Source organism: Sinocyclocheilus grahami, unplaced genomic scaffold (genome assembly GCF_001515645.1).
Source record: "Sinocyclocheilus grahami isolate Dianchi unplaced genomic scaffold, SAMN03320097.WGS_v1.1 scaffold126.1, whole genome shotgun sequence".
In the NCBI taxonomy this organism is placed as follows: Eukaryota; Metazoa; Chordata; class Actinopteri; order Cypriniformes; family Cyprinidae; genus Sinocyclocheilus; species Sinocyclocheilus grahami.
In genome coordinates this window covers 621,023-636,866 of record NW_015505305.1, presented here as the reverse complement: position 1 = coordinate 636,866, position 15,844 = coordinate 621,023, and the positions used below count along the sequence as shown (strand labels likewise).

The 15,844-nt window shown below is 40.6% G+C and overlaps 1 protein-coding gene across 4 annotated transcripts in view; it reads left to right on the top strand.

Moving 5' to 3' along the window:
• The window catches only part of LOC107590192 (zinc finger homeobox protein 4-like), an 82,543-nt gene extending 67,093 nt beyond the window's left edge, over nt 1–15,450 (top strand). For 3 of the 4 annotated variants that reach the window (XM_016278822.1, XM_016278821.1, XM_016278823.1), the window contains exons 5-10: nt 281–397; nt 4,749–4,882; nt 5,376–5,576; nt 5,923–6,040; nt 6,188–11,377; nt 11,749–15,450. In XM_016278822.1, coding sequence (XP_016134308.1) covers nt 281–397; nt 4,749–4,882; nt 5,376–5,576; nt 5,923–6,040; nt 6,188–11,377; nt 11,749–13,226 — 7,238 coding nt within the window. In that variant the 3' untranslated portion in view covers nt 13,227–15,450. The remainder of the gene's footprint in view (nt 1–280; nt 398–4,748; nt 4,883–5,375; nt 5,577–5,922; nt 6,041–6,187; nt 11,378–11,748) is intronic. The other variant, XM_016278824.1, reaches the window with a different exon arrangement.
• Nucleotides 15,451–15,844: the final 394 nt, after the last annotated feature.

Below are 15,844 nucleotides of genomic sequence, written 5' to 3'. Positions count from 1 at the left end.
TCCATGTAATCTGCACAGTGCTAACAATCTGGAGAGGTGTGTGAAGAACATTCATATTTCAAAGTGTCCCGACGGACCCCCCTGCATCAGTGTCTTGTAGTATATTTTGTATATATATATATATATATATATACATACATACATACATATATACATACATACATACATACACACGCATGCACACACACACACACACACACATACACATGGCTTGCAATTCAAAAGCAGTCTCCCTAACCTCTAGTGGGTAACCAAGTGCCCTTCCTGTGTTCAATTGTAGAAGAACCAGGTGAAGACAGCGAGGAATCCCCACGAGCCTCCTCATTGGCCGCGGCCGAGGACAAAGACTCGAGCAAGAGGGACGCCATAGAAGGCAACATAACAGAGAAGGACTCCAGTAAGACCTTTAGTTTTGGTCTTTTTTCCCCTGGTACCCTCCCCAGTGTCGCTTAGTACTAACACACTGCTCTTAACTGTTTTGCTCTTCTGTTCTCTTCCAATGGGGCTTTTCCTGCTAATAACAGCTGCATGTGTGGGTTGCATGTGAATGCTATCGGTAGCCTCCCGCTGACCTATTTTAATCATAGCCATCTGATGGCAGAGATGTGGATAAAGGCAAAGAATATTCCGCAGTGACCACCAAGATTATTTTTTTAATCAAATCAGTTTGTGCGCTTGTAATTTTTAAGCGCCTTTCATTAATCTTTGCTGTTCTTGTGATTTCTCTGATGACATACTAATTTTGTATAAGCATAGGATTAGATAGCGTTCAAGTGTGTAGTTTTGTAACCTTTTTTCCCTTCTTATTTAATTCAAGCAACGCACTACCTATCAGAGCTCATTGTCCTCGATCTGCAGATCTGCGTACACGTCTGACTGGTAGCACATTAGCAAGGGCAACAATCCTTACAAAACAGCGTTGTGTTGAGATCAGGAAACAGCCCCTGGAGCTAGCATCTGGCATCACTACCTAAGGCTCTGTTATATTTGATTTGCCAAATAAGAATTCATATGTGCTTTTTTATGTATGAGATGGAAATATATGGTCAAAATGAATATTACATTAGTCGTCTTTTCATGCACACAATACCTAGCAACATAATGTTGGGTTCAATGGAGCAGAGGAAATGCTGAAACAGGACAGAGCCTATTAGTTTAGCCAGTCGTTTATCTTTTATCCATATAGTCATGACAGGCTTGTCTGAGGCAGCTCGTACTCGATGCATTTACATGACCTATTACATGCAGTGTCATTTAACGCCGCGGTCGAGATGCAGATTCTATTTAAACTAGTGTTCTTAAACCTTAATGTGAATATATGCATAATAGCTTTTGCACTGCGATAGTTTGTTTTCTTTTTTCAAGGCTGCAGTATTTAAATTGAAATTAGAAAATATCTGTCCCAAAATGGCTGTTGTTTTTTCTAATCCATTACTTTGAGGAGCAGTCAGAATGGGTTTTAGGGTTTGCTCTGTTGAACCCATATGTTAAATGTGTTTTTGGGCCAAAGGAATAAATCCCTAATGTGGGTTTGAATATAAAACACCAGACTCCTGCATATTAAAGATTATACTTTGAGATATTCACAATATTCATCTTCACATGCAGCATCTCTCAAAACAGCCCATTTTGTCATTTTAATCTAGTGTCACTGTGGATTAATTATAATCCAAATTGCATTTTCCATGCAAATGTCTTAATCTGGATCAACTCCAGATTACTTTGTGCTCTGTTTAGATGTATCATGGAAGCATGTCAGTGTGTTGGCTTTAGGGTTAAAGGATAATTCAGTAAACACAAGCAAAGATGAAAATTAGCTGTCATTATTGCTAAGAACATTTTCTGCATACCTGCTGTAAATTAGCAGGGAAATTAAATATTGTTTTTAAATCAGCTCCTTATGAGATTTAAAATAATGCAGCTGATTTAAATAAAATGCAAGACAGATCAAATTCTGCATATTTACCATTAGCATTTGCATGTTTCCAGCTCTGAAATGAGCATTTATTCAATTTCTGCCTTTCCAGATATTTGATTAAAATAAATTAAAAGTATTTGCATATTTCATTGAAGCCCTACAGCTATGATTTCTGTTACTTACTTAATCAATTCAGAGAGTCCTGTAGGATTTGCCAAATATGACATTCGTCGGTTTACGCCTCGTCTGAAGTGCGATGGCAAAGCTGATGGACTCAGATTATTTTTTGCGAGAGCACAGAGAAAGCGGGGCTGCACTGTGCAAGCTGAGAATTTAGAGTGTGGTATTCAAATGCTATCTGCTGAACTGTAGGTTACACTAATGCGTAACCTTAACCTCTTGTCCTTGTAAATCACTAAAGTTCTCAGAGCATCCCTGGGCCCTGCTTTATTTATTGCCCTGTCACCTCAGCCAGACTGGCTGGACTGAAGACCAGTATATTGAATAGTAAATTTATGATGCCTTAATCAAGCAAGTCCTGTGCAATTGGCATTTGCAGGGAAAAGAAATTTTGAAATAAAATAGTTTGTCATATTCAAGCGCACAGTACTATTTTGCAGAGCTTTCAAAGTGAGGCTGTGCTGTTTTTGTTAATATGAAATTTTAGTCGTGTTAGGTTGCACTTTGAGATATAAAATGGAGAAAATCAAACATTGAAAATTAACAGGACTAAAAATGGCCTCTCTCTTAGTGAGGAACATCAAATAGATAACATTAGCATGGTTTTTGTTGTTTTTTCTTTTCAGTTTGGTTGAATTATCAGAGGTGTTTAAAGAAGCCTTGCGTAGGTTGCATGATTGTAAAAATCCCATTGACAGTTGTAAATAAAGATGGGTGGCCAGTTTGCAGCTCTGGTCCCTGTAATGCAAACAGCTTGACTGTCATAAATCACTGTTTGATTTATCTAATCAAGCAAGGTCCTGCTTCTCAAAGACATTTGTCATTCGGATGAGATGGGAACTGTGGTGTCACAATTATTTTCTCTATTGCTTCAATGCACTGTGTTTCTGTAGACAAAGAAAAAGGCATTCTCATTTAGTGTGAGGTACAGACTACACAAAGAGTCTAGCCATTGAGTCTTGACACAATATTACATGAACATAAAGACTATTGTGTGTAGATATGATAAAATACACACACACACACACACACATATGTGTATATATATATATATATATATATTTGCCATCTTTAAACAATTTTAATAGTTCATTTAACTGACAACTCCGCAAAGCCTTATGCATAGCAAAGGCATTTCATACTTTTTCTTTCCTCATTTTCTGTCCCTATTTCTTTTCTGACAGTCTAGTGTGTCCATCTGCAAAGGACTTTAAATGTGTTGATTTTAGGACTTTAAGAGTGTTGATTAAGAAAATAAATCATATAGATGTAAAGCAGATTAGCACCCAGACCATACATTTATATTCAATATGATGGCAATCAATGGAAGGGGCATTGCATTGTGAAATGTATTTGCACCCGCTTGTCCAGGAGTCGGAAATAATTTAGTTGCAGATTGACTGGAAGATGGTGAAAATTGAAAGTTAAAATTAGAAATCCTCGTAATAAACAGAGGGGGGGAGAAAAAAGGTCAGATGATGCGGTTCAGCAATGAGATTGGGGAGCCTCGCAAATGAGGGTTTCTGTTTGTCATGAAATGCATGTGACATACCCCCCCACCCCCCCAAAAGCAGCAGGGATATCAAGGCCAGGAGAAAAAAAAAAGATTACCTAGCTATTTGAGACTGCAGACCATACTCTTGATACTCTTGGAAATTTGTATTGTGCCTTTGTGGTTTTTCCCCCTCTTGTGTCACTTTCTTTGGCAGGCTACTATGTCAGGCTCCTGATATGTAAGACCACAATAAAATAAGCAGAATGCCTTGTAATGCCAAGGATTAAAATGCATGAACACGCAGCAGATATTGAAATATACTTTAAATAAATGCAGAGCAGAAAAAATACTCTTTCCTTTTTTTCCAACATCTTTTTCACCATCCATTTTCGATGACTGATTTGCTAAGCTTTGATTCATAAGAGTAATACACACATTTAGCCTAGAGTGACCAGATTAGAGCAAAAAACAGCGAGCAGAGCTTTCTTTGTGCACTGCATATGCAGCGAGAGGATAAATTGCATTGACTGAGGAGGCTGGGACACTGTCTGTATCTGAGGATACAGGGGTAATAAAAGATTTATCACTCTGTGCAGCATACTCTAAATACAACTGGGGGCTGATTTGCTGAATTGAGCTCAGCTGAAATGGAAATAACATGGCAACCCCCTCTAATACAGAGTATGAGGCATGGATATTCAGGGGCATACTGGGAATGGTGATTTGGCTGTCTATACCCCCCAAATGAACTGCATAATGGTACCGTGACCTGCAATGCAATAACAATGAATTCAAACCTCTATTTATTTGTGAATATCTTCATTCGGTTGCTTTTGTGAATATATATATTTTTTCTAGTATTCATGTTCAAAATCAATGCGCACAATTAGTCTGTGTAGTTATTCAATTTAAATTCTTCTTTAATTTCTGCTTTTTGCTTTGTCTTATTAAATATATGATGTCCATTTCATTTGCTACATAATCTGAGTGCACCAAACCTTTTAACCTTTTATCAGATCTCCATTCGTAACAATAAGCTTACTGTATGTTACCCAAATGTGCCGTCTTATTAAAGTGAGGGTCATTGTACCTCTGTCAGCATTAGGAGTCCAGAATAAGCTTGTGACAGAAGATATCCTATTTGTTTATTCACAGGAATTAATACACTGGCTAAGGAAACTCTGGGGACTGCTACAGCAGGGAAGCGGTCACTTCAGCAGGAGAAAGAAAATGACAATCCACCCAAGAGGCCCAAATCAGCTGAAGAGAGGATGCTGTCCAGTGAGCAGGTTAGTAACTTTGATCTGTTTGCAAAAATGGGACTTAATAACAAGACTGAGCCATCTTTGTGTATAAATTCTTGGATTAGATTATATTCACTTTTTTTCCAATTATATTAAAAAGCACTGTCTGAGTGGTACAGGACTTAATGAACCATATCTGAAAGGGCTAGATTAAAACAGGCAGTGAGAAGTTTAAACTTACTTCATGCAATGAGAACCAGGCATAGTCTGAAATAACATACTTTGTAATTTTCTGATTAGAAATTCCAGACATTCATGTTAGTTCATTAATGTATTTACTTCATTATGTTTTTACTTGAGTTACATGAACTGAAAACTAAAGTGAATTGGAGGAAATTTGATTTTATAGACATTTGGGGTCTTGTTTTGTTTGGAATTTGATTTCCTTAAGGCATCATGTAGCAGTGTCGTTCATATATAGTCATATAGAGCAGTGCTGTAATGCATGGCAATGCTATGATGAACTCTGTCTTTTCAGGTGCAGCAGTGTCCATACTGTAATTACAGTAACAAGGATGCAAACCGTTTACAGCTGCACATCATGTCCCAGCATTCTATACAGCCAGTCATCAGCTGCCCCTTGTGTCAGGATATCCTCAGCAACAAGATTCATTTACAGCTGCATCTCACCCACCTCCATAGCGTGGCTCCAGACTGTGTGGAGAAGTTAATCATGACAGTATGTGCAGCATTCATTTCCTTTAAATACAAAAAAGAAAGAAATATCTAAACTGTAAGCCTTACTAACTAGATCATACTCTGGCAGGGCTGGCAGGGAATAACTTGAATAAGCATTTCCCAGGCCTAGCGTATTCTCCAAAGAATGTTATAAACTTTAAAGTTCTCCTCCTATAAAATAAAAAAAGAGCAGTTTTGAAAAAGATCTTTTGAAAGTCCCTGTATCTCTAATTGATTTAAAGCTTAAAATTTTGAATAAATCTATTATTTTGGTAAATATTTGTGTTTATTGTTTATCTTATGTTTATTGAAATCTGTTAAGGGACTGATGTTTTTTTTTTCTTCAGGTTGCAGGCCCAGATGTTACAGTGCCCAATTCCTTGCTGTCTGCATCATTACAAGACAAAGTCCCATCTTTGATGGATTCTTCAGCTGTTATCCCTAAGGGATCCGGAAAACCCATGGGTAAGCACATTTATGCAGCCACAGTGTCATCTGAAATGTATGAATGGCATTACAGAATATTCCTTAGAAAAGTTATAATAGTAGTCTTTTATAATGAAATGTTTTTGGAAGAATTCTGAAATCTTTCCTTTTTCTGAATTTCAACAGGAAACAGCTCTAAGAATTTGAAAAACAGTACAGGCCAAGACAAAAGTGAGGTTGAACTTGCCAATGAGGAACTCAAACCACCAAAGGAGGCTGCTGAGGCCCCTGACTGGAAGAAAGTGAGTGGTCAAGACAGGAAGAGCCCAGACTCCCTGCAGGAGCATCTTAGCGATCTGCAGAAGCGGCAGCAGCTCTCAGTCTCTGATCGTCACGTCTACAAATACCGCTGCAACCATTGCAGCCTGGCTTTCAAGACTATGCAGAAGCTTGAGATACATTCCCAGTACCATGCCATCCGTGCAGCCACCATGTGCAGTCTGTGCCAGCGCAGCTTCAGGACATTCCTTGCCCTCCGAAAGCATTTGGAGACTGGTCACCCTGAGCTGAGTGAAGCCGAAGTACAGCAACTCTGTGGAAACCTGCCGCTAAATGATGACATTGCTGAAAGTGATATGCGGGCTCTGGAAGAGGCACAAGTCTTTGAGAATGAGCTAGACAAAGATGAGGAACTTGACCAAGAAGGGAAGGCCAGTCCGACTGGAAGTGACAGCAGCTCCTTGCTTGATGACTTGGGCTCAGAACCAAAGCGGACCTTGCCTTTTAGGAAAGGTCCAAATTTCACCATGGAAAAGTTTTTAGACCCCTCACGTCCATACAAATGCACAGTATGCAAGGAGTCATTCACCCAAAAAAGCATTCTCCTTGTTCACTACAATTCTGTCTCACATTTGCATAAGCTAAAGAAAGTTATCCAAGAGGCCTCAAGCCCAGTTCCCCAGGAGACCATCAACAATATTGACAACAAACCATACAAATGCAATATATGTAATGTTGCTTATAGCCAAAGCTCAACCCTGGAGATTCACATGAGGTCTGTACTTCATCAGACAAAAGCACGAACCGCCAAAATGGAGAGTAGTACTAGTTCTGGGGGTGGTAGCAGCAGAAGTACTACATCTAAAAGCCCTGTTCCACTAAATCAGGGAAATGCAGATTCTGCAAATGCACCAGTATCCTCTAACAAAGAAAACACTGTAGATGCCAAAGAAGTTACCACGAAACAAACTACTGATCACATCTCTGTGCAGCCTACCCAGTCACCAGCACAGCTTCAGATGCAACTGCAGCACGAGCTCCAGCAGCAAGCTGCATTCTTTCAGCCACAGTTTCTGAACCCAGCTTTTTTCCCACATTTTCCAATGACACCAGAGGCCCTACTGCAATTCCAGCAGCCCCAGTTCCTCTTCCCATTCTACATCCCTGGTGCTGAATTTAACATCAGCCCTGAGCTTGCATTGCATTCAGCTGCATTTGGGATGCCTGGTATGACTGGATCATTCCTAGAAGATCTGAAGCAGCAGATGCAGCAACAACATCAGCTGGGCCAACAGCAACAGCTTCAGCTTTCTCAGCAGCAAGCTCAGCAGCAGGCCTCCCAGTCTCAAATGCAGCAGCAGAAAGCACAGCAGCAGAGTCACAAGCCTAAAATTGAGTCCAACCACATTGTTCTGTCTGAGATTCAAATGTCCAGAGATGCTGAAGAGCACCTAGAAAAGCAGGAGAGCAAAGCAAAGCAGGATATAGCTAATGATATTGACAGTGCAAAAGACACTAAAGATTCCAGAAAGCCTAAATTTTCAGAACCTCTAATTCCTCCGCCACGCATCATCTCAGGAGCTAGAGGTAATGCTGCTAAAGCACTGCTAGAGAACTTTGGCTTTGAATTGGTTATTCAGTACAATGAGAATAGACAGAAAACCCAGAAAAAGAATAGAGAGGAAGAGTTGACTGACAAACTGGAGTGTGGGCTGTGTGGAAAGTTCTTCTCCAACATGCTTATTCTCAAAAGCCATCAGGAACACGTGCATGGGCAGTTCTTTCCATATGTGGAGCTGGAGAAGTTTGCACAACAGTATAGGGAGGCATATGACAAGCTGTATCCCATAAACCCAGCATCTCCAGAAACACCTCCTCCACCCCCTCCTCCTCCTCCTGCCCCAGTGACTGCTGTCCCTGCCACTACATCTGTAGGAAAATCGCAGACACCATCTCCTTCACCTCTACAAACTCCTCAGCAAGCGCCACCACCACCTCCTCCACCACCCATTGCACCTCCTCAAATGCAGCTCCCTGTTTCTCTTGACCTGCCAATTTTCCCACCACTGATGATGCAATCAGTGCAGCACCCTGGGCTACCCCCACAGCTTGCGATGCAGCTTCCAACAATGGACTCTTTATCTTCTGACCTCACACAGTTATGTCAACAACAACTGGGACTGGATCCAAACTTCCTGCGGCAGTCTCAGTTCAAGCGTCCTCGCACCAGAATCACAGACGATCAGCTACAAGTCCTCCGTGCTCATTTTGACATCAATAATTCACCCAACGAAGAACAGATTCAAGAAATGGCAGAAAAATCTGGCCTTCCACAGAAAGTCATAAAGCACTGGTTCCGCAATACACTCTTCAAAGAACGTCAAAGAAGCAAAGATTCCCCTTACAATTTTAACATTCCACCCATGACCACACTGGAAGATATCAGACTTGAATCCCAAGTGAACATGCTAGAGTACTACAGAACTGATGCTACGATGAACAAAAGGTCATCAAGAACACGTTTCACAGATTATCAACTGCGAGTATTCCAAGATTTCTTTGATACCAATGCTTACCCCAAGGATGATGAAATTGAGCAACTCTCAACGGTACTCAACCTGCCAACGCGAGTGATTGTGGTGTGGTTCCAAAATGCCCGTCAGAAGGCCCGCAAGAGCTATGAGAACCAAACAGATACAAAAGACAGCGAAAAGAAAGAACTAACAAATGAACGATACATTAGGACCAACAACATGCAGTACCAATGTAAGAAATGCAGTGTCATTTTCCCCCGAATTTTTGACCTCATTACTCACCAGAAGAAGCAATGCTACAAAGATGAGGATGATGATGCTGGAGATGAAAATCACTCGGAGGAATTCACAGAGAACAATGAGCAAAGTTCAGCAAAGCCAACAGAGTCAGCCAAAAACTCTCTTGTAACAGCAAGCAGCTCTGGCTCCAGCTCTCCCTTGATGCCTTCACCTCGACCTGATGTAGGGAAATCCTCACCCAAACCTGAGCTCCTCCATGAAAAACCAAAATTGGGAGAGATTGCCCCTTTACAAACCCTCAAGAACCTAAATGAGTTAAAATCTTTCAAGGCTTCAACCCCACAGCCTCCACCACAAAAATTACCTCAACCACAAATGTCAAGACCCCATTCCCAACCACAGTCTACGACTGTCCCATCAAGTCCTCTTTCAATTGCACTGTCCTCTCTTAACAGTAGCCTACCACCTCAAATGTTACAGTACCACTGCGATCAGTGCAAAATCGCTTTCCCAACAGTAGAGCTGTGGCAGGAGCACCAGCACTTGCATTTTCTGGCTGCCCAGAACCAATTCCTACACTCACAGTTTTTAGAAAGGCCTCTGGATATGCCCTATATGATCTTTGATCCAAATAACCCTCTTATGACTGGTCAACTCCTGTCTGGAGCCCTATCCCAGATGCCAACTCCAAGCAACTCTGGCCTTGCTGTGAACTCTAACTCTGTGAAACGTAAATTAGATGAAAAAGAGGATGGATCTCATGAAAAAGATGGTGTTAACAGTGCAGAAGATCAGCACAGAGATAAACGTCTTAGGACTACCATTACTCCAGAGCAACTTGAGATCTTGTATGAAAAATATTTACTTGATTCAAACCCAACAAGAAAGATGTTAGATCATATTGCTCGTGAAGTTGGCCTGAAGAAAAGAGTTGTCCAAGTATGGTTTCAGAACACCCGAGCTAGAGAGAGGAAGGGACAATTTAGAACAGTTGGGCCCTCTCAAACTCACAAAAAGTGTCTCTTCTGCAGAGCACTGTTCAAGGCAAAGTCAGCTCTTGATAGCCACATTCGCTCAAGACACTGGCATGAGGCAAAACAGGCAGGCTTTAGTTTGCCCCCAAGTCCAATGATGCCTCAAGATGAAGGAGGACAAAGTCCCAATAAGTATAATTTTGCTGACTACCTACAGATGCCCACAAAGACTGAGATGAATGACAGTGAGCCTCCAACTTCATCTTCCACTCCAGTTAGATTTTTTGAGATGCCACTAAAAAATGTATTAAGTTTATCATCCATAAAAACAGAACATAGTGATGAACTTGAGGGGTTTAACATAAGTTCTGCAGATGCCTCTTTTGATGCCAACAAAATGGACTTTGATGAGACCTCCTCAATTTACACAGCTGTGAGTGATGCCTCTACTGGAGATGAGACCAATAATGAAGTTGAGAATCTAACAGTAAATGGAAGTGAAAAAATGATTGAGAACAAAATGAACCAAGCACAAATCTCTGACTTAAATGAGGATAGAATCCCTTTCAACATGGTTAGCCCATCATTAAGTTTCTCTGGTAAAGACAGTGACTACTTCAATTCCAGAGATGATGAATTTGATGATAGTGCAGACAAGAGTGAGACTTCAAGTTTGGCTGATCCAAGTTCACCCAGTCCATTTGGAGGTACCAATCCCTTCAAGTCTGCAAAAGCTGGTGAAGAGAGACCAGGCCACAGACGTTTTAGAACCCAAATGAGCAACCTACAGCTTAAAGTCCTAAAGGCTTGCTTCAGTGACTACCGCACACCTACTATGCATGAGTGTGAAATGCTGGGCAATACGGTAGGACTCCCGAAACGTGTTGTACAAGTCTGGTTCCAGAATGCCCGTGCAAAAGAAAAGAAGTTCAAAATAAACATTGGAAAGCCATTCATGATAAGCCAGGGCTCCCCAGATGGGCCAAGGCCTGAGTGTACATTATGTGGCGTGAAGTATACAGCCAGACTTTCGATTCGCGATCATATCTTCTCGAAGCAGCACATTGCAAAAGTGCAGGAAACCCTGGGCAACCAGGTTAATCGAGAAAAAGACTATCTTGCACCTACCACTGTCCGCCAGCTTATGGCTCAACAAGAACTTGACCGCTTGAAGAAGGCAACCGACGTACTCAACTTGCCAGCCCAGCAGCAACCTGCAGTGGACAATAATGCACTTCATGGCCTTAGCCTGCCAACTGCCTACCCGGGAATATCTGGTCTCCCACCAGTGCTTCTTCCTGGAGTCAATGGGCCATCCTCCCTTCCAGGTTTTCCACCAAATACACCTGGTGAGTTATTATGACAAACACAGTGCAGTAGCTTAATGAACAGTTAATGCATTAAATGCTACTGTCCCATTTGCTTCCTTTTATGAACTGTGACATTCACTGATTCAAAGACTTTTAATGCATGCATTCACTGTAACAATGTGGAATATTTCTAGTTTGACTGTGACCCCTAAAAGTTCAGTTGATTTCATGCCTGTGCTTGTTTTCATGGTTTCATCTTTCCTTTCTTTTTGTTGTATCCTTATTTTGATAAAGTGCTTGTAACAGTTTGGATCCATAACAGAGGAATAGCCCCAAAATAATGTCTAGCAAAGTTGAGGAGTGATTTTTCAGTCAAATATTTCAATATTATCTATACCACTGTATTTCAGCTTTAGCATCTCCTGGTGCTGGCATGCTTGGGTTCCCTACTCCAGCCACCCCTTCTCCTGCCATGTCTCTCAGCAGTACCCCAACCAAGACTCTTCTTCAGACACCTCCTCCTCCTCCTCAACCCACCGCACTTCCTCTTCCTCCCACTCCTTTGGCAGCAAATCAGACTGAGCAGCACATAAAAGAATCAGAGAAATACAAGAAGTTAGAGAAGCCCAAGGTGAAAGAAAGAGAAGCTGACACTGCCCGTCCCAAGACCCCAATTGTGAAAAAAAGGGAAAAGCCCTCGCCACCACTTTCAGTGCTAGGAAAATTGGGAAGTGAGGCATATATGGACCCAGCACAACTGCAAGCACTTCAGAATGCCATTGCTGGTGACCCAGGCTCCTTCCTAGGGGGACAGTTCTTGCCTTATTTCATCCCTGGCTTTGCATCATGCTTCTCACCCCAACTTCCTGGCGGAGTGCAGGGGGGATACTTCCCTCCTTTGTGTGGAATGGAAAACCTGTTCCCCTACGGCCCTGCAATGCCGCAGGCTATTGCTGGGCTTTCTCCAACTGCCCTGCTGCAGCAGTACCAACAGTACCAGCAGTCCCTCCAGGATTCCTTACAGAAGCAGCATCAGCAGCAGAAGCAAAGTGAACCGCAGCAGAAAACACCCCCTATGAAGCCAACGAGTGCACATAGCAACTCTCACAAACCAAAAGAGGCTATTGAAACTAAGAATGATAAAGGCTCTTCAACAGAAAGCACAAATGAAGAACCCCAAACGAATACCAAAAGTTCAGGCTTTCCAGATGCATTTATCGTTCCGTCCATCAAACACGAGTTTATATGCAGAAAGTGCCAGATGATTTTTGCTGATGAAGACTCAGCAACTCGCCACCAGAAGTCCTTCTGTTACTTTGGTCACCCGTTTATCGATCCGCAAGAGACAGTGCTTCGTAAGGCCGTGAGCAAGTACAATTGCATAGCCTGCAATGTGTCTGTCAGCGGGAACGAAGCACTTGGCCAACACCTTCAGTCAAGCTTGCACAAAGAGAAAACAATCAAACAAGCAATGAGAAATGCCAAAGAGCATGCTAGATTATTACCTCACTCAGTCTGCTCCCCCTGTCCTAACACCACATCTACCTCGCAGTCTGCAGCTTCTTCTAATAACACCTTGCCTCATCTCTCTCACTTGTCCAAGAAGTCCTGGCCAAATATTCTTTTCCAGGCCTCAGCCAGGAAAGCTGCTTCCTGCCCATCTGCTTCCCCTCCTCCCCTTTCCTTGCCTTCAACGGTTACCTCAACTTCGTGCAGCACCTCAGGGGTTCAAACCTCACTACCCACCGAAAGTTGTTCAGATGAGTCTGACAGTGAGTTAAGCCAGAAGCTGGATGACTTAGATAACGCGTTGGAAGTCAAGGCTAAGGCGGCAACCGGCCTAGATGGCAATTTCAGTAGTATCAGAATGGATATGTTCAGTGTGTAGGTGTGAAAAACGGATCCCTTGCTTAAACGAAAAAAGACTTTTAACTGCAGTTCCAAAGTTTCGCTAACCCAAAAAATTACAGTACCAAAAGATTGACTCAGGATTGTTTTTCCCATATTGATATGCTGGCAAGAAAATGATTGGTTTTTGTTATGGACAGAACTGTTGCAGATGCTTGACTGAGCTTATATTGTATACAAAAAAAAACATGGAATAGGAAAACTCTCACAAGTTCTTTTGGAGCTTGATTCAAGCCAAAAATTCTCACGATAGCAAATTGCACCTCAGCTGGATTGATTTCCAAATGCTAGCATGTACTGTATGGGATAATGATCCAGAACTTTCAAAGAGAATTTCTCTTAGTTTAGTTAGGTGTAATTCAGTAGCTTTAAATTCTCAGGTCAGAACATAACATTTCTCATTTGTTGAAACAGCAACAAAGCCTGCTTATAAATGGCTTTTACCAAAACATGTCAAGCTTTATTGGAGGCATTTCCTTGATGTGTATAGTGTACCAAGAGACAATATAACTGTTACAGGACAACGCGCATATCCTTTTAGTTTGCCCTACAAGAGAGTATGCTTTTACCACTGAGGGAATTTAGAATGCTGAAGTCGTGTATGCCAGTTTGTATTGCCACAAGCTGTATTTATATACAACACCCTTTTTCTTGTAGAATATACTAATTATCTTTGCCAACTCTTACCTTCTTTCTTTTACCTCTCATCACACCCTTTTCTGAAGAGGTAATAATTCTAGTTTTGATAGACTCTTGAAGATTATGTGAATAGGACATTTTTTCATTTGTGAATTGCTATACTATTACGGTACTTGCTTGTGTCTGGACTATAGTGCACTTATTGATTTCATTTTTGATTATTTGAGGTAGGCCATGTCTTAATTTTAATAGATATCAGTTTTCTGTGTTTGTTTGTTCGTTCGTTTGTTTTAATTATTATTTGTGTGTAGTTCAGCAGCAGATTGGTCCACATTTGTTTCACATTTAACAATCCAGAGACATGTAATAATTGGTGCATCCATGAAAGTAGTACTGTATACTTGAAAAAGTGCAAGTTGGACAAAATGTGTTGAAAAATTGTATGAACATTTGCTTCTTTTAAACAAGAAAGCTGCTTTTAAAAAGGGGGACAAAGCATTTGTTTTACAAAAAGATTTTTATTTTATTTTTCTCCTGTACTTCTGTAGGACTGAACACAGTGTTACCCCTATACATTGCCATTTAGTGGTTCGGCTGTTTCTTCCATTCTACTCTGGGCACTTCTGTTCATGTCATGAACATAGATCATTTTCCATCAATTTTAGTGATACTTGGATTACAAAGTATTATCTTATGACGTTATGCTGCTACTGTGTAATGTTTTTGTTTTTATTTTTTAATTGCTTGCCATACATTTCAGCTTCCTACTAGACAGAATACTGATTCATCATGAATTACATTGTTTTACTCATTTTCTTTCATTTTTTGGCTGTGTAACTTAAAGAATGTGAACGCTGTCAAGGGTGTTTAATTTTTACGAATCACTTTCTGGTTTGATACAGTTGGACAATGTGATTCATTCCAAAGTAACAGAAGGCTTAATGTATGAAAGTAAAATGCTCGTGAACAAAGAAAGTTAAGCTGTTGTACATATTCGTAGTTGGCTGTGCATGGTACAAATTTATTAATATGAAGAAATGCAAAAATGTATTGCTTTTGGTATTCCTATTCTGAGATGAACAAGTAGCATGTAATGCAACTGTTTGACAGGTTAAATCAAATCATGCTTAAAAATTGTTTCAAACGATGAAATTAAGTAACATTTCATTTTACTTTTTATTGCTGTACAGGTGTTTTTTCTGTTTAAGGTAAAATGTCACCGTTTTTAATTCTCTTTTTTGTGGACTTTTTAATGTTCTTATTTGAATTTTTAATATTTTAACGCTTATTTTAATCCTGAAGACACTTTTTGATTGTGTTTCACAAGAGACATCTTTGCCTCCTAAGGTGCAATCCTGCCTCTGTCCAAAACATGAGCGACTGTCCTGATTCCAAAGGCTTTTAGAACTCTGCTTTTGCCTTTCCCCGAATGTGGAACAGCATTTAGAGACTGAGCTGTCAGCTAGCACCGTGCGCTAAGGTGTTAGCCTGGACCAGAATGCTTCCCACACAAAGGACTGGTAAAGCAAAAAAAAAAAAAAAAAAAAAAACACACAAAAAAAAAATCACAAAAACAAAGGATGGTCCAATAATGTAATTGTACATAAATGTTGCAACTGCACAGCAGCCAAAAAAAACCTTTCTACGGATGGATAGTGTCAAGCATAGGAGGACAACCTTCTAAAGGTTAAAATTAGGATTGTTCTTCTGGATATCAAAGGGATGATCAAGGCGTAATCATATTCTACACAATACGTACTTTCAACGCCTGGGTAACATAGGAAATGCACCCCAAGGTTTTAATAAAAAAAGATGCCTCTATGGCGAAAACTTTAAATAAACTAAACCAAAAATGTTATTGATGTTTTATATATAGAGAGTAGTCTCATTAGTTTTTGTTACTGTAATGTTTGAGGTCTCAGCTGTACCGTATTACGGTAATAACATGGTTTTGAAACT